The sequence below is a fragment of the Aethalodelphis obliquidens genome, unplaced genomic scaffold (assembly GCF_003676395.1).
Source record: "Aethalodelphis obliquidens isolate GAN/ISIS:26980383/991018 unplaced genomic scaffold, ASM367639v1 scaffold21, whole genome shotgun sequence".
Lineage (NCBI taxonomy): Eukaryota > Metazoa > Chordata > Mammalia > Artiodactyla > Delphinidae > Aethalodelphis > Aethalodelphis obliquidens.
Window position 1 is genome coordinate 26,686,623 of NW_020837965.1, and position 27,563 is coordinate 26,714,185.

Here is a 27,563-nt window from a genome sequence, read left to right on the forward strand (position 1 = left end):
GCCTACCCTACCCCACGCCCGCCCAGGATCCCGAAGCCGGAACCTCAGGCCCTTGGACATTCTGGATCCCCACCCCCACCCACCCCCCGCCTGTCTCCTAGCGGGAAACCGAGGCAGGAGGGCCACCAGGCACTTGAGGACGCTCGGGCTTGTCTGCACCATGGCTCCTGCCCTCCCTCGTCTTGCCAGTCCCCGCGGTGGTCGCGGCGAGGGGCCAGGCGAGGGCGTCCAGGGCTTCCACAGCAGGTACTGCCAAACCCCCGCCGCCCCTCCTTCTCCTGCCCCGTCCGAGCTGGCCCCGAGCCGCCGACCTTCTCCAAGGTGCCCGCAGGCATCTCCCGGGCGGTCTTGGTGCAGAGCGAAGGCGCTCCGGAGGCGCAGCCTGGCTGCGGCCCAGCCCGGCGGCACCCTTGGTGCCTTGACCTTGGGCAAGTCTCCGGGCTTTTGGGCGTCTGAGCCAGAGACCCCCCGGGCCCAGCCCCTCCTGGTTGATGCGGAAATACTCTGGCTCTGCTGGGGAGTGCACAGTCTCAGAGTCCCCAGACCCCAGGCCTGTGCCCTCTCTGCAGGGGACAGGTTCACCTCCCCACCCCACCCCCAAAGGCAGTCCTCAGAGACTTTTGGCAAAGACTGGAGGAAATGCTAACAAACAATAAGCACATGTGAGATTTAAAAAAAAAAGAAAAAAAAAGACACTAAAAATCAGAATCACGTAAGTTAAAATAACGACTATGCCTTCCACTAGCCCCAGCACAACCAGACTGGCAAAAAAAGAAGATTGATACCAGCCAGTGTTGGCTGTGGGTTGGAATGTGGGGAGACAGGCATGCACACGCTGCCTGCAACTGTGAATTGCTACATCTTTTTAGGAAAGTAATTTGGCAGTATCTATTAAAATTTAAAATGTTCATCCTCCATGACCCAGCAATCACACTTCTAGGAGTCAAGCCTATAGAGTCTCATTCTCTCTATAAGAGAGAATGGACTCTCTTCTAGGAGTCCAGTCTCATTTCTCTTTGCAGATAGACCAAGAGATGTGTAGTAGGAGAAACAAACACAAGCAAACCCGGATATAACTCGATGCCCATCACTTGGGGACTGGCCGGGGGTAGGGAAGGCACCTCCCCAGTGTGGAATATTATACAGCTATTAAAAAGCGTGAATTGGAGCTTGTGTGGTTGATGTCCATCATACTTTGCTTTGTGAATGAAGCAAGGAAGGGGGAAGAGCCTTATCTATGTGTATATTTAACAAAATCCCTCCAGGACTGCACAGTGTGCTCTGTGGGCAGCAAGGTGAACACTGCTGCTGCTGCGGGAAGACTGGCTGTGAGCAAGCAGCTAAGTGAACAAAATATCATCCAGAGATGGGAGGAGATGGGTCCTGCAGAGGCTGGGGCAGAGCGGGCATTCCAGCGTATCTGGTGCCTCTGAGGAATGGGCACTGGAGCAAAGGGCGAGCAGGTCCCTTTGCCTCTGCCTCTGTGCTCTGTCCCCCGACGTTACTGCAGAGAGACTCCTGCCTCTTCTCTTGCTCACCTTGGCGTGTTTTGACCTGCTCGCAGTCAGCATTTTTTAGACCCATGAAACAAGCCAAGGCAAAAAGGCAAATGGGTCTGGACTGGCCAGACAGCAGGTGTCCCTTAAGCCTGAAATTCCTGCGTTCTGTGCCCCCTGCAGCCCCTTCCCCTAATTTTAGAAATATCTGCAGCTGCCTTTCCCAAGTCTCCACCCCAAAGGCCTGATGGGCTCACGTTTCTGTTTCTAGAAACAGAGCTGCTGCTCCTGGAGGCCTATTTGGCTTTCAGACCCCAGCGGGTGGAGGGGTGGTACTCAGGGCTTCCTCTTTGTAGCCTCTGCAGCTTCCCAGAAGGCCCCCCTACCCTACCCTCAGGCCACCAAGGGCCTGACCAACTTGGGAGAATGGGGGCAGGAAAGGACCCCTGCTCCCCTTTCTCTCCACAAGCAAGGTCCACACTGGAGAGGTGAAGTCCAGAGGCTTGGGGTCTTGCTCAGGGTCAGGCCCTAGGGATGCTCCTGCCTGGGGCTCCAGCAACCCTCAGCCTTTGGAGATGAGTGTTTTGTCCTCATCTTTGCAGATGAGCAAAGGGAAGATCAGAAGGTGCGTGATGGGGGACCGGGTTGGAGGTCTGGCAGTCCCTCAGCGGTCCTGGAGTGACGGGCCCTGTGCTAACCTGAACTGGGGCCCACCCTGAGGACCCCCGGCTGGCCAAGCCTGGGCTGGACTCAGTCTGATGGTGCACATGGTCAGCAGCTGTGATGGGGGAAGTGGGGAGAGGCCTTTGAGGCCTTTAGACCCAAAAGTCAGGGTGAGGCCCCCCACCAGGCAGGAGCCGCTTGGGAGCCTGGGTGGTCTCAAGCAGGGGAGCAGGAAGGGGGCCTCCACCTCAGCAGGAAGAACACTGCCCCCAGCTACACTTGGCCTCGTCTGTGGACCCTCCACTCTCCTTAGGGCCCACAGGAGCCGGTCTGGCCGCGTCCGGGCAAGAAGCTGGGTGACATCACCAGACCCATTTATGGTCCAGGTTTCTTGGAAATCGCACCTGGTTATACATTAACCACCTGGCCCTGGAGGGGGTGGGGAGCCTCAAAGGAGTCCCTGGCCTTTCATCCCCAGAACATGACCCTGCTCAGCAGGGCAGGCACAGAGCTGGGCAGGTGGAGGTGAGCCAGGTAGGAGGGCAGGGCCAGGATCCAAGCAGGGGACGCGACGCCATCCTCAGAGTCTGTGCTCAGGGTGCAGCCAGGGTGGGCATTGCTTCCTCCTGGTGCCCTGTCCCTGAGCTCCGCAAAACCCAAAGGGGAAGTTAGTTAGGATCAGAAAAGGAGCGGGGGCTGCCTTGTGGTCACAGAGCATGCTGGCGCAGGAGACTGAGCTGGTCAGGGAAGAGGAGACCTTGGGTCACCTGATCCCTGCCTGAGATGAGAGCAGAGCAGCCTCCCCCTGTGGGCATCCTCAGGGTCTCCCTTTCCTCCAGGGCCTACTTCCTGCCAGTTTCCAGCTTTCTTCAAATCTGCCACTAGTTCTCTGAAGCCAGGTTTACTGGCTTTAAATCCCAATCCCACTTTGGCCACGTTGGCTGTGTGATCTTACGCAAGTTACTTGACCTCCCTGAGGCTCAGTTTCCCCATCTGTAAGGTGGTGGTCCCTCTCTCACAGGATTGTGGGGAAGACTCAATGTGATGACACTTAGCTGGGCTCATACAGTATCAGTTCTTTTTAGGGGGGGCCCCAATATATAATATATAAACTCTGCCCTGGGCAAAGTACCCACCTGACCTGGCTAATCAGTTGGTGCTTGAGGACTTAGGCTGGTGGGGCAGGCTCAGATGGACAGCCCTGGGAAGGCTGCTTGGAGGAGGGGGCAATGGAGGAGCTGGCCAGCCAGTCACAGAGAGGCGAGTGGGAAGTTGGGAGTCCTAATTTAGGCTCTTAGTAGGCACTCAGCCGCTGAGCAGCTGCAAGCCTGGGGAAAAGGAACCCCCATGAGAAGTGGAAAGTTGAGATCTCCCAGGAGAGCAATTAGGGGGTGATTCAGGCTGGTGCAAAGTCACCTGGAACAAAGGTTGGTGAGCCGTGGATGGAGCTGGGTTGTCTCGGTGTCCAGAGCAAGAGGCAAGGGGACAGTGATACAGCCACACAGGCAGCTGGTGGCCAGAGCACTGGCCCCACAGGGACAAGAACCCACAGAGAATGGGAGGCCACCAAAGGCCCCTCACCTTCATCCTCTGGGGCTCCAAGACCCAGGCCCAGTCAGGGCAGGGGCATGGAGGGGCTGAAGCTAGGCACCTGGGTCTCCATCATGTGCACTGTGGTCCACAGACACCCTTGCCAGTCCTGGCCCCAGAGGAGGGAGAGTTCAGAGTGCCTCACAGGTTGGCAGGGCTCTGGGAAGGGACTGGCTCTGAAGGGCCTGGCTACTCCCATTTGCCCAGGATGGAGCAGCCTGGGCCTGGTAAGTGTGGCCTAGAGTCATTGCTAGCTGACCCTGGGTTAGGGCTCAGGCCTCAGGGTGGCTGGGTGGGCTGGGGTCTCTATCCCTCTCCAGTCCCCCAGGCTAACAGGATAAGCCCTGGCCCACAGGGACCTGTGTGCTGGAGGAAAATAGTCCATGTCCCCTGTCCCCCTCCCCCGCACACACTCTCCAGAGGAACCGGTTCAGAATCAGCTCTGCTGAGACAGAGCAGAGCTGCTGCTTCCCTTTTCTGCCCCCGTCCTCCAGCTGCCCCTCCCCCTGTCCCCTGCTCAGGCCACTGGCCCTGTCCTCACTGACCGACCCCAAAGGGAGCACAGTTCACCCAGTGCTCATTGCACCTTGGGTTCCAGGAGGGGACACAGGACCCCCTCCCTCCTTGAAGCAGCTCCTGCACTCCGGAGACTGTGCCCCTGAAGAGGAGGCAGGCCAAGAAGAGGCAAGGCCTGGGCTAAGGCCACTTCTGCAGACCCTTCCAGGCCACCATCTCCTGCTCCTCTGGTTGACCCTAGCCAAAGCCTTCTGGGTCGACCCTCTCATCGGCGATTCCATTTTCTGGAATTTATCCTGGGGCCCGTCACAGGTGTTCCCAGAGCGGTTTGCAGTGACAAAATGTCCATGGCAAAGTGTCCTCGTAGGGGACTGCGCAGCTCGCCTGGGCGGCCCTTCCGGGGACTCCGGGGCTGTCAAAAGCCTGCGGAACGGGGCCCTGCCCTGTTCCCAGCCTTTATCAACAGCGCCCGTAGGAAGAGTCTGGAAGGACTGCAGCAGCTCGGCGGCGGGACAGTGGGGCTTTCAGTTTGTTTTTTGCACAAGTAGATATAAAGCAGAGAGTCCGAGCACGAGGCGCGCTCCGGTGGCCGAGAGGGACGGCCCGTGGTTCCCGGGGGCCCGCGCGCGAGGGGCGGTACTCCATGACGTCATCAGCGGGCGCCGCGCACCAGGCCGGAGCCGGAAGTGCTGTGGTAGTGGCGCGGGGCCACGTGCAGACCCTCCGGGAGTCGGAGCCCGACGAGCGTCGCCGGTGAGACTCCGCAGGGCCAGGGTGGCAGTGCGCGGGTGGGGGTCGCCCTGCACTTCCCTGCAGCCTCTCATGGCCGCCCCCAGCCCTGTGCCAGCCTGGCCTGAGCCGCCCCCTGCCTCTACACAGGCCAGGCCAGTGTTTCTGTTTACTGCCCCCTGCACGTCCCCAACCTCTGCTTGCGAGCCCTTACATCTGCATCCCCCTGCCACTTGTCTGCCCAGGAGCCCGCCATAGGGGAAACTGGGAAGAGGGGGCGTTCTGCCTGGCGTGGAGGTGACCTCACGGGCCATTTGCAGCTCTTCCCTAGGTAGTCGCTCTCTCATCCTACAGCTGGAGAATGGGAACCAAGCTCCTGGAGAAGGGTGATAAGAGAGAGGGTCAGGCCCTTACTTTGTGGGAATCCTTGGGCCCCTCCTCTGTCAGTGTAGGGCCTCAGTTTCTCCATCTGTGATTTGGGCTGATGGCTTTTTTCTTAAGACCACACCAAGAAGGGCTTCAAATGTTAGGCCAGGGTGCAGCCCTATTGGGCTGTCCTAATGGACAGTGCCAGGGACTGAGCCAGCTACTCCACCCCCATTGCTCAGGATCTGGGCCTCACAGCCTTCTCTCTGGACCCCAGGTGCATATCCTGCTTTCTGGCCCCCTTACATGTTCATGCCGACACACCTCCCAGGTCCCTGGCACCTGCCAGACAGCAACACCATGAGCTTCGTGGCGTATGAGGAGCTGATCAAAGAGGGTGACACAGCCATCCTGTCACTGGGCCATGGTGCGATGGTGGCAGTGCGTGTGCAGCGTGGGGCCCAGACCCAGACCCGGCACGGCGTCCTTCGGCATTCAGTAGACCTCATTGGCCGCCCCTTCGGCTCCAAGGTGACCTGCGGCCGAGGTGGCTGGGTGTACGTGCTGCACCCCACACCTGAGCTCTGGACACTGAACCTGCCACACCGCACCCAGATCCTCTACTCCACCGACATTGCCCTGCTCACCATGATGCTGGAGCTTCGGCCAGGCTCTGTGGTCTGTGAATCGGGTGAGTTCTTCAGGTTGCCTCAGTTCATGAAGGTGGAGGTCAGACCCACTGTCCAGCCAGCCTCCAGCCTGCCCTTCCTGAACACAGGCATTATTACTCAACTTCTGTTTTAACAGGGTCTTTCTGGGGGTGCTGACCGCAGGGAGTGAGGGCAGAAGCAAGGAAGCCGGTTAGGAGACTGGTGCTGTACTCTGAGAGTTGATGGGACTGGACCAAGGCTAGCCCGCTGGAGGAGCTGGTGCCCAGGGGGGATCCTACTTGTCTAGGTGGGGTGGGGGGTGTGAACGCTGCTCGGCGCTGACCGAGGGCAGAGGGTGCCTGGCCTGGCCGTCCCTGACTGCTGCGAATGGGAGCCCCAGGCCCAGGGCTGAGAGTGCCCCTTCCTGGAGGGAGGCCAGGGCTGCTTCAGGGTGCTCACTGTGGGTGAGGAGCCAGCCCCGTGCTCATCCCAGGCCAGCACCATTGTCCCTGAGCCCAGAGCCTAGAGTGCAGATGGAAGTGCCTGAAGGCAGCTGTTCCCAGCCTCTGCACATGTGTGCGCCCGCGTACACACACACACGCAGGTGCTGGGGATTGAAGCATGCACCCTAGCCAAGAGCAGCCCAGGCCCAGGTGTGCCTAGATTTCCAGCATGTTTTTCGTGGGCCGGGCATCTGGGTTCCAAAGTCACGAAGAGTTCCCCGTAGCGCTGCTGCCAACATTTGGAGGCTTCAAGCCATCTGCATCCCTCTCTTTGTCCACGTGGAGGGCCTCAGTTTCTCCATGTGGACAATTGGATGGTTCTTTTTGCCCAGCCAAGCACTTTGAAATGGGGAGAGTCAGATGCAGAGCCTGGGCAGTGAGCGGGTCAGAGAGTGGGTGGGGCCTGGGCAGAGGCTGACTGCTAGGCACCAGGGCAGCTGGGGGGTGGACGGGATTCAGGGCCAGCTCATCCCCTGCTTCCCCCTGTGCATCCGCAGCCAGGGCCTCGCTCCACTCGGCTGAAAAGTGCTGTCGGCGAGCGTGCTTCTGGGCTCCTCTGATGCGCCAGCTTCCCTTCTAGGAACCGTGGCTACAGCCGTGACCAGACAGACCAAGTTTCTGCTTCTCAAAGGGGACAGACAGGAAGCCCACTGTGACCGTTACGGTGTTGTTGATTGCTGGGGGGCTTGGGGAACAGGGCTGCGTGTTTGAGGGTGACTCAGAGAGGGGTCCCTCCAGCTAGGGGTGTCAGGGAGGACCTCTCTGAGGAGGGAGCAGTGAGTTGAATGTGGTTGAATGTGATGGGAAGGTGGTACCAAGAGCCAAAGGGGAGGGTCACCCCAGGGAGAGTCTTGCAGAGACCCTGCGCGAGGGGCCGTCAAGGAGACCAGCGTGGCAGGAGCAGGGATGAGGTCAGGGAGGAAGGGGGTGCTGCTCGGGAGTCACGAGGAGTCCGACTCCGCCGTGCGTGGAAAGGGCAGAGGCCTGGTCTGACCGCGGGGAGAGAGAATCCGCGGCTGTGTTGAGGTGGACTGAAGGCGGGGGTCAGGGGCTGTCACGGGGAGCCGGGAGCGGGGCCCGGGCGGGCACGGCAGGCAGGTGGGGAGAAGGGCTCCCAGAGAGATGGGGGAGGAGGTGCAGGAGTTACCTGTGGGGAAGGGGAGGGCTCCTCCGAGGCATCTGGCTGGGCAGTCATGTCACCAGCTGGTTCGGGAGGCTTGGCAGGGAGTGGATTTGGGCTGGATCGGGTCCAGCTCTGCACCTGTAAATGCTGGGCGCTGTTTGCGGTCGCGGGGGAGGTGATCGGTGTGCAGTGGGCGCCCGGGCGTCTTCGTGAGGCCTGGCGCCTGGAGCAGCGAGGTGGGGGAAGGTCACGGGGGGTGACCGGAGGACGCAGGCCCGGCTGGACACTGCAGGACAGGAAGGCTGGCAGAGGGGCAGCCGTGAAGGAAGCTGAGGAGTGGCCCGTGAGGCTGGGGGAAAACAGAGACGATGACGTGGGGGGCACATTGGTCACCGTGTCTCTGGTCGCGCAAGGTGAGGGCAGAGCTGCACCCCGTGTGGTGGGAGCGGATCGGGGGGGGAGCAGGAAGGTGGACTGACCTGAGTCCCTCGGGGAGCTTGGGCCCAGCCACCACGTGGGACGATTCCAGTCCCCTTGATCTGCTCTGCACAGAGCCTGCAGGGCCACGGGCCAGTCCCGGCCCCTCTCGGGACCCGTCTTCGGGGCTCCAGGTCTGTGCAGCAGAGTCTCTCCAGAGCCAGGGGTGGTCAGGGCTGCCACCCTCCCCGCTGGACCCACGGCGGACATCGATGATCAGTCAGCTCCCTCCTCTCCCCCTGCCACACATGCAGCCTCCGTGTCCCAGGACCCCTCAGGGAGCTCCAGACTGGTGCCTGCTGGTAACCCGGGGTCGGCTGACCTCGTGGGCCCTTGATGGGTCCCTCATAGTGCGGGTGGGCTCGTTTCCCGTCTGACACCCGTCCCGTCCCGCTAGGCACCGGCAGCGGCTCCGTGTCGCACGCCATCATCCGCACCATCGCACCCACGGGCCACCTGCACACGGTGGAGTTCCACCAGCAGCGGGCGGAGAAGGCTCGGGAGGAGTTCCAGGAGCATGGCGTGGGCCGATGGGTGACCGTGCGCACCCAGGACGTGTGCCGCAGCGGCTTCGGCGTGAGCCGCGAGGCGGACGCTGTCTTCCTGGACATCCCCTCGCCTTGGGAGGCCGTGGGCCATGCCTGGGACGCCCTGAAGGTTGAAGGTGAGCGGGGGGGGGGGGGGGGTCTGGGAGGGGTGTGGCCAGGCCGGGGCCACTTTCGGCCTGAGCGGGGGTGGGTCAGGGCAGCGGGGGAGTCATGGGGAGGTCGCCCAGGGAGAGGGTGAGGGTGAGAGGGGTCAGGACTGGGGAGGGTGGGCCTCCACCTGGGCTCCTGCCCCTTGGCCTGGCCCCACTCCCACCCCAAGGTGGGAGGTGTCTCGGGTCCCTGGGGAATGTGGCATCCCTGCCTGAGTGAGAGGCGGGCCCTGCACCCCTGGGCTTGCCAGAGGTCAGAGGGCAGCCCCTCACCCCAGCCAGTGCCTGCAGAGTCTCCCTTCCCCACCCGCCGCCACAGCCAGGCTAATGCGCCCCTTTTAGGGAAGATGCTGGGTGCAGAGGCTGGAAGGTCGGCTCTGAGCCAGGAAAGTGCTGGCGAGGCCCTGGGTTTTTCCCTTTTCTGGAGAAGTTGTTGGCTCAGGCAGCCGGGCCGTCCTCCTGCCCGCTGAGCAGTGCAGCACGAGGGGGCGGGAGAGGCAGGCCAGGGCGCCCCAGGGAAGGCCTGCCCCTCGGAAAGACAGACGCCAAGGCGGCCATAGGGTCCCAGCGGGGCCCCTGCCTGCTGGCTCAAGCTCAGCCCTGGACTCCTGTGTCCTGGTCTCTGCTGAGGTGGCCTGGGGCTGGGGAGAGGGGCAGCGCTGGCTTCCCCACACCTCTGCCCGCTCCGGCTTTGCCCCCTGGACACCTGCAGGTCCTCGCTGCTCCAGGGACACCAGCGGGCCCAGGCCTCGGACCCCAAGGCCGCAGCCGGTCGCGCAGCCGTGGCTGAGCCCAGGCAGTCCCTGCCCTGGGCTCCCTCCTGCCGAGGGAGCCATGCTGTGTGTTGTCCCGTCCCCTCCGCCCCGCTAAGCCCCGTTCTCTGGATCTGCTTGTTCTGGCCCAGAGGCTCCCGACTTCCTCGTGGGTCTGGCGTTTCTCCAGCTTGGCCCGGCGAGGTGCGGCCGCGGGCTCGCTGGGCCTCTGGCTGACGAGCAGGCTCAGGCCCCAGTTCCTCGGCTGTGTGCACAGGGGTTGCGTCCCCTCTTGGGGGTGACCCTGTGCCCTCTGGGTTCACGTCAATCTCACGCTCTGCCTCCAAGCCCAGGCCTCCCAGCTGACCACCTGGGGGTCTGTGTCCCACGTGTGGCTGAGGTGACCAGGCCTCAGGGACCTCTAGGGGCTGGCCTGGGCCACGTCCCTTCCCCTAGCCAGCCTGCTGGATGTGTGGGCGAGCCCTGGTGGGAGGCGGCAGGAAGGGGCTGCGGCTCCCGCCCCCTCTCCCTCACCCTTGGTCCGTGGGGCTCCGCTCAGAGTGGGCACCTCGTGTTCCCAGGAGCGGGCGACAGCCTGTAATTTCCTGTGACAGCCGCAGCCCCCGCCCCTGAGGCTGCTCTGTGTGGTTGAAGCTGTTCAGGCCCAGCACTCTGGCGGCTGCCGTGCCAAGGCTCCGCGCTGGCCCCGACCCTCAGCTGCCTGGTGGGAATCGGGGGTGGCGGTGCCCTCTGGAAGCCCAGGGAGATCAGGGCGGTGGGCTGGGCCTGCAGCGGCGCGCGAGGGCTTTGTTTGGGCGGGGCCCTGCCCTGTGGCTGCAGAGGAGCTTTTGCCCCGGGCCGGCCCGGCTCCCCTACCCTGGGGCCGCTGGGGCCGCAGCTCTTCGTGGCCAGAGGGCTTGGTGGGGGCTTCATGGCCTCGGACCCCAGGGCAGGGGTCGGGGCGTCCACCCTCCTCAGCTCGCACAGTGGGGTCTCGCAGCGCCCACTCCCGAAGGGACTGGGGGTGCATTGCCTCTGCCCTGCAGTCCCAGGCCGCAGACGCCCGGGCCAGAGGAGGCTGCCAGGCGGGCGGGGCTCTGAGGGCGGCCCCTGCCCTCTGACCCCGTGTCCTCCTCCTGCGCAGGCGGGCGCTTCTGCTCCTTCTCCCCGTGCATCGAGCAGGTGCAGCGCACGTGCCAGGCGCTGGCGGCCTGCGGCTTCTCGGAGCTCAGCACCCTGGAGGTGTTGCCCCAGGTCTACAACGTGCGCACCATCAGCCTGCCCGCGCCCGACCTGGGGGCCAGTCCGGGCCCCGACGCCGGCCCCTTCCGCAGCGGCATGCCCATGAAGGAGACCGTGGGCCACACCGGCTACCTGACCTTTGCCACCAAGACCCCGGGCTAGTGAGCCGCCTGCAGGAGCTCCAGGGAGCTGGGAGCACCGCGGGGCCGGACGGGGAGGCGAAGCTCAGCCAGAGGCTGCCTTATATGGTCGGCGGGTGCCAGCCGGGGCCTGTGTTTAGAAACCGACGGACGCGGGGTGGGGCGGGGCCGGGGGCCTCCCGGGCGGCTGAGTGGGGCTGCCACGGTGGAACAGCATCCGGCCCCCGGGGAGGGAGGCCTCCCGCCCACGTCACCGCCGTGGTCAACGTCCCCGTCCTGCTGCTCTTTGTTGCCACTCACCGTCTCCACTGCCGTAGGCTCTCCTGGATGTTGAGGCCCGAGAGTGCAGGTGGCGGGGTGCAGGTCTGACCCTTCCCAGGTGGCCCCAAACGAGGAGGGAGGAAACGGGGGTTGCAAAGACCCGGAGGAGGAGGGCCAGGGACCTCCATGGTCCAGCTGCCCGGCATCTGAGGCGACCCCGCTGTGTGGCCTCAGGTCTGACCCCACCCCTCTGGGCAGTGCACAGGCCGCGTGGGCATGTCCCCAGATTCCCGCTGGCGAAGGGGCGGGGCAGCCCCGCTGATTCGCTTCTGCCTCTGGGAAGTACCTCTGCGGCCCTGGCCCAGCCAGAGCCCTCTCGTGTCAATGCGTGCGAACACGCAGCGTCATGTAGGGAAGAGCTGGGCAGGGCGGGAACGTGCTTCCGGTGGCTGGCCAGTCGGGTCAGAGCCACTCGGTGCCCCTGCCGCTCACAGGAGCCGCAGGGATGTGGGGATGGGGGCGTGCACCCTGGATGGAGGGGGCGACGCCAACCCTGCCCTGGCCTGCTCTCCAGCTCTGGTGCACGGCTGGCATCCCTCCCGCCCTGCTGCTCGAAGGGCCTGGGTGCCTGCCCTTGGCCTCAGCCAGCCGTCAGGAGACTCGGTGACCCCAGGTCGGCGTGAGAGCCCCAGGGTACCGGGCTGGCCTGAGGCTGGTCCCCGACCACCCCTGGCAGAGAAATAAAACACTGTTGCCCCTGCTGTGCTGACTGGTCCACCCTGGTGCCCCATGAGGCCAGACCTCCACTCCCCACACCAGCATCCAGGCTGGACCTCCCTGCACGTGGCCCCCCGGCCCCTGCTCCTTCCTCTCCCAGGGCAGACACCACAGGGGCTCTGGACTCCAGGACAATGGCCTGGGACATGGTGGACAAAGGGACAAGTGTGTGGCCACCCCCACCCAGCTGCAGAAAGGGCCACTTGTTCCTGGGAAGGGTGGGGGCGGGGGGGGGGGAGAGAGTCCCTGGCTGTGCGTGTGTGTGTGTGTGTGCACGCGCGTGTGTGTGTTTCCTTCCGTCCATGTCCGGCTGGGCCTTCCGTCTGCAGCCCGGCCTGGGCACCTGGGTTGCCCCTCTTGTTGCCAGAAGGGCCCAGAACTCAAGAAGGACCTCCCAGGCCTGCTGTCCTGGCCCCAGGCCACCACCCAGGCTTTGGGGGTCCTTGGAGGGATACCAAGTGAGGTGGGCCTACAAGAGGACCAGTCTCCTGCTGGCAGCATCACAGGGCCAGGGGCGCCTTCTGTCTTCTGGTAAGACCTGTGTCCCCTCGGAGACCCTAGTGTCCCTAGAAGCCCTTGCCCTACTCCAGGGGTCATATCCCCCCTTCAAGGACCTGTCCTGACCTCTGACCAAATGCCTAGTCTGGGGACAGAGGAGGGACCTGGGCTTTCCTTGGCCTTCAGGAAAGGCCTGTGAGGTGTCTGATGTAGGGCATAGGCCTCCTCTGCAGGCCTGGCTCTGCCTGTTCTCCAGGGCTTCGGCTGGCAGGCTAGACTATGGCCCTGGGTGAGTCACTGGAGCCTGCACTTGGGTCCGTGTGAGGTGGAAGGGAAAGCCCAGGATGGATGAAGGACGGAGGGCCACCAGGGTAGGGGTCAGGAGGCCTGGATCCCTGTCCACGCTTGCAGTTGCATGCACAGAGCTGCTCTCAAGTATGGGGCCCTCCAGCCCCTTGACTGTCTGCCAGGCCCTGCACACGAGCCCCCAGGGCTCCACTGGGCCTCTATCCCATGCCGGGGGCCTCAGCCTGGAGCCCCACCTGGCCGCAAGCCAGCAGTGAACTCCTGCGCATCCTTCAAAGCCCCTCAAGTGTCTCTCAGAGCTTCCCACCCCCACACACCGAGGCAAGAGCGTCTTGCTCAACCACGTCTTCTGCTCCCACACATCCCATGCTGGTGATCAGCCCTGTAGGGCTGCCCCTAGCCTGGGAGCCCCTTCAGGCAGACAGCAGAAGCCAAGCGGCCTCACAAACCGCACATGTCCGTGGTGAGTGACCGATCAGCAGGTCACTTGGTCACCTCCTCGAGGCAGGAGCCTAGGGCTGGTCACAGGACGAGGATTCACCCGGAAAGTCCCCGTCCAGCCCCAGACTCCCACCTCTGGCCTTCAGTTTTTCCTCGGAAATTCCTGCGCCTGCCCAGCCCTGGTCTGAGTGGCTGAGACGTGACACATCAGCTCCCTCCGCTGCAGCCCCCGCTCCCAGGTCTGAGCCCGGGAAGCAGATGGCCACTCAGACTCACTCACCTGCCCTGAGGGCCCTGGGCCAGGATCCCACCTTCGGGCCAGGATCAGGGCCTGCCTCTGGGCTGTCTCCAGCTGCCTCCCCCCGGAAGCCCCCCGGGCTTTGCCCCTGCAGCCCCAGTGTGAGCTGCTCCTGTCCTCCCTGTGCTTCACCGTCACCTGCCTTGGAGGGGCTCGTGCCCTGCACCCAACCTGGGGCAGTGTGGGCTGGGGGCTCGGGGCGGTTGTTGGATGGGTGTTGGTTGGTTCAAGGGATGCCAGGCCCCTGGAGGCTGTACCCTGTCTAGCAGAGGGCGACAAGGAAGGTCATCTGCATGAGGACAAGTCAGGGGATGGGCTTCCCCACATCTGCCCCCCTCAACCCTTAGGTCTGCAGGAAGGCCCCCCTTCCCGTCCCCTTCCCTCTGCCTCCATGGCCTCTGTTCTCCCAGGGCTGCCGGCTCTCCGGCCTCTAGTCTGCGTGCTGGAGGGAGGGTGGGCTGCGTGGGACCCTGGCCCAGGGAGATGATGCAGCTCCTACCCCATCCCAGCCCACTGCACAGGGAGAGAAACAGGCCCAGCAGAGATGAGGCGGATCCAGGCCTCCTCCACCCACCCACCCAGGACCTCCCATATCTGACACTCTCCCACCCATGTGGTTGTCTAGGGAGGTCAAAGGAGACTTGCTGCTGCAGTCATGGAAGGCTCCTTGGAAGAGGCGACGGTCTGCAGGGTGTGGAGGGGCGGGTGGAAATTGGAGGTGGGTGAGCTGGAGGCCTCCCCAGGGGGCAGCAGGAGGCCCCAGGCAGGACAGCTTCCTGCAGGCCCAGGAGGATGAAAGGCCTTCAGGAAAGGCTGGTAGTGCCTGCCGTGTGCAAGGCTGCTCTGAGTACAGGCCAGTCACGGGACCCAGTGCTCTGCTCTGCCCGGGGGCTCTCGGGCTCGCGTGCCAGCCTGGGGGTGTTCCTGCCTCCTAGTGGGGCTCAGGTGAGAGTGTCCCTGGGTTGGCCCTGCTGGAGGAGGGAGCGTGCAGATGGGGACCCAATCCTTAGGTCGGTCCTCTTCACCAACCTCGGGCGCTCTCATGCAGCAAATGGGGGTCGAGCATCTGCCAGCGGCCCGCTGGTGCCGGGGACCCAGACCTTCAGGGCAGCCTGGCCTGCCCTCGAGGGCTCCCGGGAGGCAAAGACTGCAGGTGGGTTGTGCACGGCTGGAGCAAAGCAGGGAAGGGGGTGGGGTGAGACAGGAAGGCCTCGCCAGGACGTGGCCTCGGCGGTCACGGGGAAACATGGAGTCTGGACTGGGCCCGCAGTCAGCCTGTCCTCAACAGGGATAACCAAACCCTGCTCTGCCCTCGGGAGGATGCACTTAAGGGCTCAGGCGCCGGGTCTGCCGGGGTCACATCCTCCCTCTGGCGCCACGTTGACGAGTCCCTCCCTCCTTCGTGCAGAGGTGAACACAGTGCCTGCCCAGTGGGGGGATGGGGGTGGGGGAAGCTGCTGCCGTGAGATTAAGTGTCGTGTCAACGTTTGGACTGTCCGTGTCCACAGAATGTCTCAATGATTATTAGCGCTAGTGGGAAACACCGCCCTTTCCAGGAAGACCCCTGGCCTTCTTTCAGATTCCAAGGCCGGAATTTGGGGGCCACTTATGAATCTGAGGAATGTCCTCTGCACTTTGTGACACTTGAATAGCTTTTTGAACCTTCAGGGGCACTTGAATAGTTCATCAGAAGACTTGACATTGAGACTTTTCGGGAAAATCCAGGTCATCCAGTCACTGTGCTTATAGTTAGTTGTATGATAAAACTAAAAACTGAGAACATTGGCCTGTGCACAGGCAGATGGCACTCAACTGACCACAGTTTTTGCGGTAGGTGTACTAGTTAGCTGTCATCACAGACGTGCTGCATAACAGATCATCCCCCGCCCCCCAATACTCAGAGTCTTAAAGCAGCAGCCAGTTCCTCTGCTGGGTCTGTAGCTTGACTGCTCTTGGCTGACCTCTGCCAGGCTCGTCCATGTGTGGGGGCTGAGCTGATGTAAACTCTGCTCTGCTCCACCCTTTCCTCCTGGGACTGTGACTCTTATCACGTCCTGTGGCTCAGGCGCAGTAGGGGCGAGCCTGGTCATGCAGGCGCTTTTCAAGCCTTTGGTCACATGGCCTAACCTCAGATCCTGGTGGAGAGAGAGACCCTGTGATTTTAGGGGAGGAGCTGCAGGGCTGCTGGCACAGGGCATGGGGGCTGGGGCTTGCAGGTCCTCAGCCAGCGGGGTTGAGACAGCCAGGCTCGCCAGCCTTTCTTGCCCTCCTCTGTGGGTGTGTGTGTGTGTGTGTCTGGGCCCGGCCGCAGGATGAGGGCATTTCCTTGTGTGTGTGTGTGTGTGTGTCTGTCCGGGCCCGGCCACAGGATGAGGGCATTTCCGTGTGTGTGTGTCTGTCTGTCTGTCTGGGCCCAGCCGCAGGATGAGGGCATTTCTGTGTGTGTGTGTGTGCGCGTGTGTGTGTGTGCGCGTGTGTGTGTGTGTGTGTGTGTGTGTGTGTGTGGGCCCGGCCGCAGGATGAGGGCATTTCAAAGTCAGCCTGCCTCCGAAGCAGCAGCGTTGGCGGGAGGGAATAACTCCACTCCCACCAGGCTGAGAATAGCTCAGAATTGGGTCACGCTCCCCAAGAGCTCCGGTCACAGCCTCCAGCCTTTGAGGATAATCAGCTTTCTCCCCGACATCTGTCCCTTCAAAGAGGAGGGCAGGCCGGGTGCGGGCACATTCTTAGAAGGAGCGGAGGGGATTGGGACGGGGCAGGGAGTCTGTTAGTGGCTGGCCCCTTCCTTCCCTCCCCCGCTTCCCTTGCTGACCCCGCTCCATTCATGTCCCCTGCCTGGCAGGCCACTTCCACCCTTCCTGCCCACCCTGCCACTTCCCCCACTCCCCGGGGCCCATCAGCCCCTGCCCAGGGCCAGATGATGTGAGAAAGCTCTGAGGGTGCCCCCACCCTCCTGCCCTGACTCCTTCCTGGGCTCTCTTTCCTTCTGTCCTGGGTAAAGGTGATGGTGGGGAGTGCGCAACCCCCCTCTGCAAGGATGCAGGAGGCTCAGGTCTCTCCAGCCTTCAGGCTCTGACATCCTGCTCCCCACTTGGGCCCAACGTGGAGTGCAGCCCCTTGGCCTGCCAGAGGAACTGGAATCCCTCAAACTGCTCTTTTCTTTCGCGCCTCGATGAACCTAAGCAGCAGGGTAACCACTATGGAAGCTTCCAGCACCAGCTTCCTGGCTCTTTCCGAGGCTGCGCTGTTGTCAACACGAGCTTAGTTTTCCCTCCCTTTGGTTGGATTGTTTGTGCCGACGCCCCAGGCCCTTCTGGGATCACTGTGTCTCCCAGTGGCTCCATCGCAGAGGCCCCTGGGCTCCCAGATTGACAGCAGCAGGGGGACAACAAGGCAACGCAGTGCGGACGCTTCTTTTGGTTCAGCTGGACCATTTGAAGGCCGAGTGGATGTTTCATGGGTTTAGGGATGACAGCGTTTTTAGGTGTGCTAACGATACTATGAAATGATACGGTGGCTGCCATCGGCCTCAAAATAACCTGGGTGGGGTGAGGGGGAGGGAGATCTGAAACCCTGGTCCCCTGGGACCAGGAAGCCTTCGGGATTCTCTCTACTTTCACCTTACTTTGCCGTTTTCCATGATAGAGTTTTGTTCTGTTTTGTTTTGTTTTACAGGAGAAATGCTCCAGGCCACTTAACCATTTCTTTGCTCTTGACTCCCCAGCCCTGGAGGAGGTCAACCAGATCAGTGCCCGGGGTCACTAGCCCCAGCCTCCCCTCCCAGGGCCACCAGGCTCCTCCTACATCGAGGGCGGTGTGTCCCTCGGGTTCTCCAGCACTGGGGGCAGGGGCAGCAGCTCACGCGCTGTGGGGCAGGAGAGAGACACAGAGGGTTGGTCCCCGGCAGGGGCAACGGTGAGCCGTCCACTCTCTGCTCCCCTCAGCGTGGGTCCAGTGGCCACACACCCAGAAGCCAGCTTGCTGTGGTGGAGCCTGGGCCTTGGGAGCAGCTCCCAGCCTTGCAGGGTGGGAGGGGGAGGGCTGCAGGACGTCCTCACCTCCTGCCTCGGAGGGGGTGCTGCCCGCTCCAGGAGACGGCCGCTCTTCTGGCCTCTCCAGCTCCAGACAGCCACCCTGTGTTGGCTTCCAGACCCTCCCTGTAGCCCTGTACCCCCTTTGTCCACCCTGCTGCCACCAATAGGCCTGACCTCATGCCATGCCCCCAGAAGGTAGCTAAGGGATTCATTCGATTGCAGTGTAATTCCCATACAAGGATGGACCCGTTTAACAATCCAGCTCCAGGAGTGCTGGACCCACGTATGCACCCCTGGACCCCCGCTGTCCCTCCCTAGTCTGTCTCCGCACCTATCCCAGACGGACACTCGGCTGCCTTCTGTCACTGTCATTACATTTGACAAGAAAATGAATCTAAGCGGGCGAGTGAACCAGGGGATGGGACGAGGTCTGAACACAGCCTCTTTCCGTTGTGTCAGGGAGCACCGACAGGGCCAGCAGCGGACACACAGCTCCGCAGGACCCAGGCTGCTGGGCACGCCGATGGGAAGGCTCTGAGCCGCTGGACACACTCGGGTGAGCAAGGCCCGGGCCTGCGGAGGCGAGGGCCCTGCCGAGGAATGCGGGTGGCCGCCTGTGGGGCGGGGGCTGCGGGGGCGACAGACAGAGGCTTGTTGCTAAGCTACGGCCACAATGGACATTCCGGGCGCCAGGCAACTGGGACAGAGACGGGAGGAGGACGGGGGGCCCAGGCCACCCCCACCCCCAGCTCTGCTGTCCCCCAGGACGTGAGGCATACGCTGCCCGGCCCCGCGGGGCCTCCGACATCCAGGCCCACTAGCCGGGCACCCAGTGGGGAGGGTAGCCAGCGCGGGCTTCTGCAGCTCAGGCTGACCCAGCCCTCCGTGCCAGCCACCTCCTCTGGGTCTCTGTCTCCTCTGCCCCGTGCTTCCTGGCCAGTCCCCCCAAGGCTCAAGTGCAGGCTCTCACGGGGTCCCGGGCAGAGCTCAGAGGGTTTGGGGGGCCTCCGCCCCCCCAGCCCTTAGCCTCGGCACCTCCGCTTTTGGCCACACCCAGCCGGGGCTGGCTCTGCTGGTGGCCACGCCCGGAAGGGCCCCAGGCCCCCGGCGGCTGGCCCCGGTGTCCAGCGCGGCCTCTGTTTGTCTGGGACAAGACAAGGGGTAGGTCGGCTCCCTTTGGGCTCCACTTCCTCCCTCCGTGGAGAGACTGCTAAGGAGCTCTGGGCCCAGGGCCGCCAGCTGGTGCCCAGTGGCGGGGGCTCGGCGGCCCTTCCCACCCCTCTGATGGGTGGGACCAAGCTCCTGGTCCGTCCATCGGGCCTTGGCCCTCGCAGTTCCCGCATCCAGCGGCCCAGGGCCCCCTCCACCAGGGCGGCTGAGCCGCCAGGTCCCCTGCAGCCCCGAGAGGCAGACATCCCAGGAGCCCACCCAGGCCTGTCTCCCACTGCACAGTGCCGGGGCCCCAGATGGACTGCACAGTCCTAGCGGGCCCGACCGTGTCCAAGCTCTGCGGCCACGGTGACGGCATCGGAGTCCACCAGGCACCGTCTCTGCACTTGCCCAGCTTTTGTCTCTGTTCTCTGCTACCCTGTCTTTGCTGACCCCCACCGGGCCGGCCCCCCGGCCCCTGCCCGAGGAGGTGCCCAGTGCAATCTGACTCATCCTCACTGTGGACGCTTGGCAGAAGGGTGAGAGTTTCTCCCAGCCCCACCGGCTAGGGGCTGGGTGGTTTGGGGCAAAAGACTTGCCCTCTCTGAGCCTCAGCCCCCCCACCCCCTGTGGAACACGGTACGCCCAGGAGCTCCCTGGCTGGGCTTAGGCGGTTTCCCGCATGGGGACGTGCCCAGGCCTGCAAGCCCCTCACCCCACCACACACACATGCACAGAGATGAATGCACAGGTGCACGTGCCAGGCGTCGTGGGATCCAGGGAGATAGTAGTTTCAGAGCTCCCCACCCCCCCCACCCCGTGCCCAAGCCCACCCCAGGGTGCTTCCTTATGCCGGCCTCATGGTTCCCCTCCCCCTCCTGCAGCCCTCATCCTTGAAGCTTGCCTGCCTGTCCTGTGACCCAGACAGACAGCTGGACACAGACCCTCCCACACCAGGCCAAGACCCGCGCCCCACCCCCCAAGAGCTGCCTGGGCCCAGCAAGGCGTCTGGGGTGGAGTCTGCACCTCAACAGGTGCTGCCACTTATCAGGAGCAAAGCCAGGGGAGGAGGCCGCTCCCCTCTCCTCCCCCACTCCGTCCACTTCCCAGGGAGGCAGCCTGGGCCTCTCCAAGGCCGAGCAGGGGCCCCTCGGGGTCTCTTCTAGGCCAAAGCTGAGGACAAAGAGGCAGCTGCCAGCAGGGCGGGTTGGGGGGCCTCGGCCTTTGTGAGCACAGGGCCCCTCCTGGTGACCTCATCACAGCCCAGAGAAGGGCCCTTTCTTCCCAAGGCGGCCGTTGGGAATCTGCCTGGGGACAAAGCGGCTGCCCGGCAGGGGACCAGTGAGGGGCTGGCCCCCCCATGGCATAAATTAGGGGGGCTGAAGTGGGGGAGGGGAGGGCAGGGCGGCTGCAGCTGGCGCCCGGAGGAAGGCGCGCACAGACGGCCACCGAGCCCCCCCCGCACACACCGGTGCACGAGCTGCCCCCCTCCGAGGCTCATTCATTCATCTCTACTTCATTCATTCCACACATGGCCACTGGGCACTGGCCCTGGGGACGCAGAAGAGCATCCGGAGGAGGGAGGAGTGAATGGACAGGTGATGGCTGGGGCTCCCAGTCTGGAGGGGGAATTGGGACAGCCAGTCACCGTGGTCCCCAGGCTCCAGGGCTGAGCAGGGAGCTAGTCCATCCAAGCAGGTGCTCGGGACACCCACAGCTGCATGTCTGTCCCTGTGGGGAAACCAAGGCCCAGCAGGTGGCCGGGCCTGAGGTCACAGAGCAGCCTCTCAGCCTGGCCAGCTCCCCAGGTGAGGTCAGGAAGACATCTGGTTTTCAATGAGATCAGTGGTGTCGGGTGACATCCGCCCCCTGTGGGGCCCAGGGCTCCACAAGCATCCTCACTGCTTTGCTGGCCCGCGGCCCTCCCTCTTCAGGGCACCTCCCCTGCACCAGAGATGACCCCTGGGTGAGGCCTTGCTGGGTCAGATGGCTCAGGGTGGCCGGTGGTGGCAGGGCATGTTGACATCACAGATAGTGCCCGGCCAGCACAGGTCACCCAGAGCGCCCCTTGGGCTGTCCCATGGATGCCCTAGATCTCCTCTGTGGCCTGCTGAGCCCCACTGGGCATTGGAGACACCTGCCCCCATCCCCGAGGCTCTGAGTGCACCAGGGCCCCAGGCCGGGCGGGCTTCCTGCAGGCGGAGGCAACAGGGCAGATGGCCCTGAGTGTCAGGCCGGGTCCAGGAGGCATGCACAGGAGACCTGGTACTGTCAGCAGGGCTATGTCAGGCCCAGGGGGTCTCCTTCAAAGAGTGACAGCCCTCCCCACCTCCCCCACCAGCCATGAGTAGGATCTGGCCCTGCGTCCTGTCCACACTGAGCACAGAGGCTGAGAGGGTGTCTGAGCGTGTGGAGGGCACCAGCTCCGGGTTCCGTCCCCAGGGCTCCTGGCCCCCCCTCTCACCCAGATGCTGTCCTGACTTGGGGGACTTGGCCTGAGTTGTTTGGTTGGGGTCCGAGAACTTCGGGGCTTGCAGTCACTCCAGCAGCACAGAGAGCTCTGAGATTCCTGGTCCGGAAACTCCCAAAGCCTTTTTGCAACCACTGGGGCCAGAGCCCAGCAGGAGACAGGGAGGAAACTTACGCAACTGAGCACAGACTGGGTGCTGGACATTTCTGTCCTCCCATCACCCCCATTTGTGGATGAGGAAACTGAGTCTCTGTGGCTGGGGAGGAGGCCTGAGGCTTCCAGGACACTGAGCCCCCAAAGGCTGGGGCGCAGCCTGCAGGAGCCCCTCACCGCCTCCCTGGAACAGAGAGCTAGCAGGGCGGGGGCGGGGTGTAAGTAGGCCAGCGCTCTGTGCAGCGTTGCTATGGCGCCGCCGTTGCTGCTGTGCAGGCTTCCTTCTGGGCCCTGTTCCCAGGACACCTCGAGCTAGCTGCCAGGCGTCCCTCCCCAGCCCGGCCAGGCCCCATCGCCACTCAGGGGCTGCTCCCAGTCTCCGAGCCCTCCTCTACCCCCGGGCCCCTTGCCCACCCGCAGGCTGCCGGGGAACGGAGGGAGCCGTGGCAGAGCGTCTGTTCCACCTCGTCACACACACAGCCTGTGCACACACTCACAGCACACACGCGCAGCCACACGAGGCACTCGGTGAAGGTGAAGCTGCAGGAGCTCCGCCTCACGGTGGGAGGTGGGCTGCAGTGCAGAGCTTCGGCTCCAAGACGCCCCCGGACTCCGAGGGGCTGCGAAGCCCGGAGCTGGGCCTCAGCGGCCTTGGCGAGGGGCCTCCTCTAGCCTGGCTGCCCTGCTCAAGGAGCGGGGAGGGGAGGGGCTCTTTGGGCCTAAGGGGCAGACTGAGCCGAGCAGCAGTGCGTTGGCTCGGGCTGCCTCTGGGCCCCGCTGGGCTTCCTCCACACACCACGGCAGCTGCCGTGCCCACCCCGGGCCCCGTGTGTGCCTCGCTGGACTCAGCCCCGCGATGAAGTGGCTTTCACCGCCCGCTGCACAGGCAGGGGCCCAGGAAGGCCCTGGTGGGCAGCCGCCATGGCCGGAGCCACGCCCACCTCCCTCCCGACGTCAGCTGACCCCAGGGTCCCGGAAGCCCAGCCGGCAAGGACCCCAGTGAGGGCGGGGAGGGGGCACGGGAACCGAGTTCCCTGGGGAGGGCCAGGTGGGAGGGGCCGGGGGGACTCCCAGGCCGCCCTTCAGGGTCACAGCTGGGCCCTGTGAGCTCCCCCCTCCCAGTCTGAGGCCAGGGGTCCTCACGCCCGCACGCTGTCTGTGCAGGCGCTGGCTCCTCGCCAACAGGAGGGCCTGCGTCCTTCCGACCTGCGCCCCGCGGCGGCGGTGGCCCCGTGGGCACCCGCGTCCTTGGGGTGAGCGCTTTGTCTGTTAGAATCCCAAGGGCCCGGGGAAAGGCCCTGAGCTGTTAGCAGCGGGGGCCTTTCAGCACAAAGGCCTTCGGGCCCAGGAGGCCGAGGCTCTCCGGTGGGGATCCTACCTCTGCGCCCCTTGCAGCCTCCCCAGCCCAGCGGCCAGCAGCGCGTGAAGCTGTGTGAGGCGCTCAGGAAGTGCTCGAAAGTTAGAGCTGGCTCAGGGCAGAGGAGAGGGGCTCTTGAGAGGCCCCCAAAAGCTTCCTTAGGCAGGGGCGTGGTGGAGGGGCAGCAGGGGGAGAGGGGGCTTCGTGGAGGGGCGAGTGGGTGGGCCGGAGCTGGGAGCATGCTGGGGGTCCTGAGGGAGAAAGGGCAGGAGGCGTCTGACATCAGGGGCGGGGGGCGGGGGAAAGGATCTTGCTCCTGGCGCTGAGGTGACAGTGGCACAGAGGCTTGCCTTGGGCACAGGCCAGGCTGGAGGCAGGGAGGGACCCCTGCACCCTGGGCCACCCACCAGGCCCCATGGCTGGAGCTGCTGCGGTTGCCCTCACACCTGCCCCGCCTTGCTGCTGCAGGTGGCATGGGGCCAGAGGCCTGCTTCACACGGGGGCAGAGGCCTTTGCCTGGCGCACGTCACCTGAGCTGCCCTGGTTGCTGCCAACACAGGCCCTGGGAGGCCTGCAGGGGGGAACGGAGGCCTGGAGAAGGACAGGGCTCCTTGAGCCCCGGGAGCACCGGGGGAGGCCCAGGCAGGGTGAGGACCAGCCCTCCCTTCCCACTGCCCACAGCAGTGTTTCCTGACCCCGAGGGCCCAGACTCCCCGCCCGGGCTCGCCCACCTGCTACTGATTTCCAGTTCCTCCCTTCTCTTCGGTTTCCACTGACTTCCTCGGCCCTCCTGCCCTAGACCTCAAAACACAGGAGCCCCCGTGGGGCCCGGGAACAGAGGATGCGGCTGGGATCAGCCAGTTTGGCGGAGGTGGGGGGCGGTATCTGTCCCAGGCCAGAGCGCCTTGGGGCCCGGAGGATCAGCACACGGGGCAGGGGGCAGGATGTGGCATTTGGCTTGGACGTGAAGGTTGAGCTCAACTGCCCAGGAGGGAGGGACCAGCCTGCGTAGAGATGGGGGCGGACTGCAGGGCTGCCTTGCCTGCCAGGCCACCCAGCTCCACCCTGATGGCGCGATGCCACATGAGCTGTGGGCAGGTGGGCCGACCCGGCCTGAGACGGTCCTGCTGGACCCCCAACTCTGAGGGGTGAGTCAGAAGCGAGATCCACGGGCCTCCACAAGGACCCATCAGAGCGCGTGGTCGCGGCGTGACGGGTCATGGAACCCAGCACGAGCACCACGCACAGCTCGGGGACAGAAGCCGCAGCCAAGCGGCGCCGCGGCCACCTGTCCAGCATCCCGAGGGCAGCTGCGCGGCCGGCGCCCCTGCCCGCTGCCTGCTGCTCCCTCCACCCGGGCGGGTCCTGGGCTCCGTGAAACTGGGCCGCGGGCGCCGCCTGGCGGCCGCACAGCAAAACAGGACCGGAGGGCGGGCCGCGGAGGGGAAGACCGCCCTCCAAGGTCAGGGGCCCAACGTGGGAGCAGGTGCGCCGCGGTGCGGGCCGGGCCGTGCGGAGGGCCGGGCCGTGCGGAGGGCCGGGCCGTGCGGAGGGCCGGGCCGTGCGGCGGGTCTATCTAGGTCATCCTTTTCCACCCAGCCGGGCAGGCCCCGCGCACAGTGGGTCTCACACAGGCCCCTAGGGATCTCATCTGGAGGGACCCCCCCCCCCCCGCAAGGGGCACTCTCTCAAGCTGGCCCAAGCACAGGCCTAGCACCTGGACGGCCATCCATGGCAAAAGTCACGGGGCCTGGCTTGGTGGAGCTGCTGTGGGCTGGGCCTGGCAGGGTCTCCCCAGAAGCACCCGGTCCCAGAAGGCTACCTGAACCTGGCTCTCTTGTTTTTGGGGAGCCTCTGGTCTAGGATGCAATCCTGCCTTGCCAGGCACACATGGCTCCCCCCATAGCCAGCAAGGCCCTGTGGGATCCAGCCCGGCAGACTCTCACCTGACTTCTCACCTGGCTACAACCACAGGAGCTGCTGCACCTCAGGGCCTTTGCACAGCTGTTGGTCTGCCCTCACACTCTTCCCCTGGCCCTCGCGTGGCCCCTACCTCCTGGGCCACCCCGATAACCCTGTTGGTCCAAGTTGGCCCTGGGACACCTGCCTTTCTTTTGAGTGGCTGGGTCGGGGATGAGTGCCAAAAGATGCCTTTTTCTGAAAAGATGGAACCTGGGCCTCCCAGAGAAAATAAGGCATATGGGACCCTGAGAGTGGCCTGGGCCTGCCTAAGCTGGCCTGTGGGGGAGGGCAGCATGATGAGGCTGTGGACGGTGCCGACGAGACCTCAGGCTCAGGAGCCAGGCCCATGGGACATGGCTGGCTTCTGTGCCTGCCTGTTAAATTATCTGCATCCTTCTTTCTTTCTTTCTTTTTTTTGCCGCACCATGCAGCTTGTGGGATCTTAGTTCCCCGACCAGGGATTGAACTCAGGCACTCGGCAGTGAGCGCGTGGAGTCCTAACCACTGGACCGCCAGGGAGGTCCCTCTTTGCACCTTTAATAACCAGCTCATTTTGTTATTCAGCTAGATCCAGGGGGTTCTTGCACTGCTTGTGTGACCCTGTCCCCTTGAGTAGACCCTCCTGCTGTTAGACCAGACCCCTGGGAGCCCCCATCCCCTGGTGCCACCCTCACCGTCCTTGTAAACCCTCCCCCTGGGTCCCTCCCTCCCTCCGGGCCCTGCTGCCCTGGCCCCAGTGCTCCCAGTTCAGTCCCTACGTCTGCCACCGGGTGAGCCTTCAACAAAACTCCTCGTCTCCAAAGACCCAAATCCTCCCCTGGCTCACCAGGGCCCCCGGCACCCGTGCTCTGACCCCTGCTCCCTGCCGAGGTGCTCCCAGGCCCTCGGGTACGCCTGGCACCAGACTCTGGGCCTCTACGTCCGATGCCCCCTCACCTGGGAGGCCCTCCCACCCCGGGGGTCTCCGTGTAAAGGGTGTGCCCCTACAGCGTCCTCAGAGTCCCCTGCACAGGAGCTCAGGGCACATGCGCACCCGCTCCCCTGGACTCGTCCGCCAGCCTGGCCGGCAAGACGAGGTGACCAAGGGAGGAGGCCGCAGTGCGTGCCCCTGAGGGCCCCTTATGTGGGGGCTGACGTGTCCCTTGGGCTTCTCACCCAGCCGGGTGCTCGGCCGAGTGCAGTCAGTCAGACGTGAGGGTGGCGACGTGCCAGCCTGGCTGGCTTTCCTGCCACACGGGTCTTGGGCACGGCCGCTGCCGATCCCACCCAGCGGGCGAGGTGGGCGTGAGGTGACCTCCTGATGGGGATAGCAGGATTTCGGCTGCAGGTGCTGTAGACCAAGCTTCTTTGGATCCAGATGAGCAAAAGGGCCGCTGATTTTATTTAATTAACTATTTGGCCGCGCCACACGGATCTTAGTTCCCCGACCGGGGACTGAACCCGTGTCGTCAGCAGTGAAGGTGCCGAGTCCTAGCCACTTGGCCGCCAGGGAATCTCCCTGATTCTAAACACTTTATGAAGCCACGTGAAGGGCTGAGGTTTTCCATTTACTTATGCAGCAAGTGTTTGGGGGATGTATTATGTGCCAGGACACTGTTTCTAAAGTTCAGCCAAAGGGTATCCGAGCGCCTCCTGCTGCCTGGGACGGAGGCTTCGAGGATGAGGAGAAGGTTCTGCCTAGGAAGGCACCGCAGCCTGGCGTGGGAGTGACCAGCCCGTGGGCCCCGAGGGCTGCGGCAGGGGAGGGGGCCAGTACCAGGCCACGCCCGCCGTCTCAGGGGTGGGGCGGAGGTGACAGAACCCACCAATGGTGGCTCGCCCCTCCATCCAACTCCACATCCTGCGTCTGCCGGAGGATGCGGCGGGACAATCACGTGGGTGTGAGGGCCAGGTGGAGGCTGCAGGGAAATGGTTCAGGAGTTCAAAGGGTTAGTATACAGACGACGTCAGCCACTTGCCGTGACCGGTTTGGTGTTTCTCCGGTGTTTCTCCAGCTGCGAGTCACGGGTGCCTGGAGCTCCGAAGGTCTGTGACTCCTAAGCGGGGGAAATGCCAACTACACTTTAACTGGCCGAGTTCTCCGACCCTGAGTGCTCCGGACGCCTTCCCACCGTCCAGCCTGCACCCATGCTGATGAAATCAGAGCCCCTGGGGTGGGACCCTCCAGGTAAACCCTGTGCTTGCATGTACCCTACTGGGCTGTCCTGTCCTCCCGGTTCGCCATGCGGCCTCGGGCAGTGCCTTGGGCAAGTGATTGCTGTAGAGCCCAAATCTGTGAAATACACTTACCAAAACCTGCCTGGAATGGTTCGCAGAGTTTAACATGCACATGAGGCGTTTCGCCCAGGGCCTGGCACGCAGGAACGTTCACTCAACGATGGCTTGAAAAATGTTTAAATGATAGCGGAAGCAACGTAGGACACCCCCCGCCCCGCATCAGACACACTCTGACAGCCGGGCACCCGCTGACCTGCATCCGGGCCCTGAGGCGGGCCTCGCTCGCCCTCCAGTTAGCGCTTCTGCGCGCTGGAAGTAAGAACCAAGTTTGCCAGCGCTGTGCTGCTCAGCCCCTGTGCGACATCGCTGCCCTGCGCTGGGGTTTCTCCTGTCTTGTTGCTGACCAGCCTCGGGGGGTCCCTGAGCCCTGTCCCTCAGCCTCCCTGGCCTATGGCACTCACGGTCTCTCTCCAGCGCTCAGGGAGGACCTGCCCCGCTCTCCTGACATCCTGGAGTTTATGCCCGAGACGGATGCGGGACAAGCGTGTCCTTTGCCACCTCCACGCTGGCTGAGACACAATAGGATGGCCATTTCCCAACCTGAGCACTGAGCACACAGCAAGAGCTTGAGAACAGTTTTTTAAAAAAATGTATTTATTGATTCTTGGCCGCATTAGGTCTTTGTTGCTGTGCGCA

The 27,563-nt window shown here is 63.8% G+C and overlaps 1 protein-coding gene across 5 annotated transcripts; it reads left to right on the top strand.

Moving 5' to 3' along the window:
- Nucleotides 1–76: 76 nt before the first annotated feature.
- Nucleotides 77–27,563, top strand: TRMT61A (tRNA methyltransferase 61A). Of its 5 annotated transcripts, XM_027120680.1 has the most exons (5): nt 5,934–6,051; nt 6,168–6,317; nt 7,011–8,049; nt 8,511–8,777; nt 10,707–11,966. In XM_027120680.1, exons 3-5 carry the CDS (start codon nt 7,707–7,709, stop codon nt 10,964–10,966), a joined length of 870 nt encoding a protein of 289 aa, XP_026976481.1. In that variant the 5' UTR covers nt 5,934–6,051; nt 6,168–6,317; nt 7,011–7,706; the 3' UTR covers nt 10,967–11,966. The 5 variants fall into 5 exon arrangements, with proteins under 5 accessions (XP_026976485.1, XP_026976484.1, XP_026976480.1 ...); XM_027120684.1 differs by lacking the exons at nt 6,168–6,317; nt 7,011–8,049; nt 10,707–11,966 and adding exons at nt 77–5,018; nt 26,645–27,563 and having other exon boundaries at nt 5,638–6,051; XM_027120683.1 differs by lacking the exons at nt 6,168–6,317; nt 7,011–8,049 and adding an exon at nt 1,930–5,018 and having other exon boundaries at nt 5,692–6,051.

Coding starts and splice junctions, on each gene's coding strand:
- TRMT61A (XM_027120679.1), top strand. CDS start 5,667: ATGTTCATGCCGACACACCTCCCAGGTCCCTGGCACCTGCCAGACAGC. Junction 6,052..8,510: donor CTCTGTGGTCTGTGAATCGG/GTGAGTTCTTCA, acceptor CCGTCCCGCTAG/GCACCGGCAGCGGCTCCGTG. Junction 8,778..10,706: donor GGACGCCCTGAAGGTTGAAG/GTGAGCGGGGGG, acceptor CCTCCTGCGCAG/GCGGGCGCTTCTGCTCCTTC.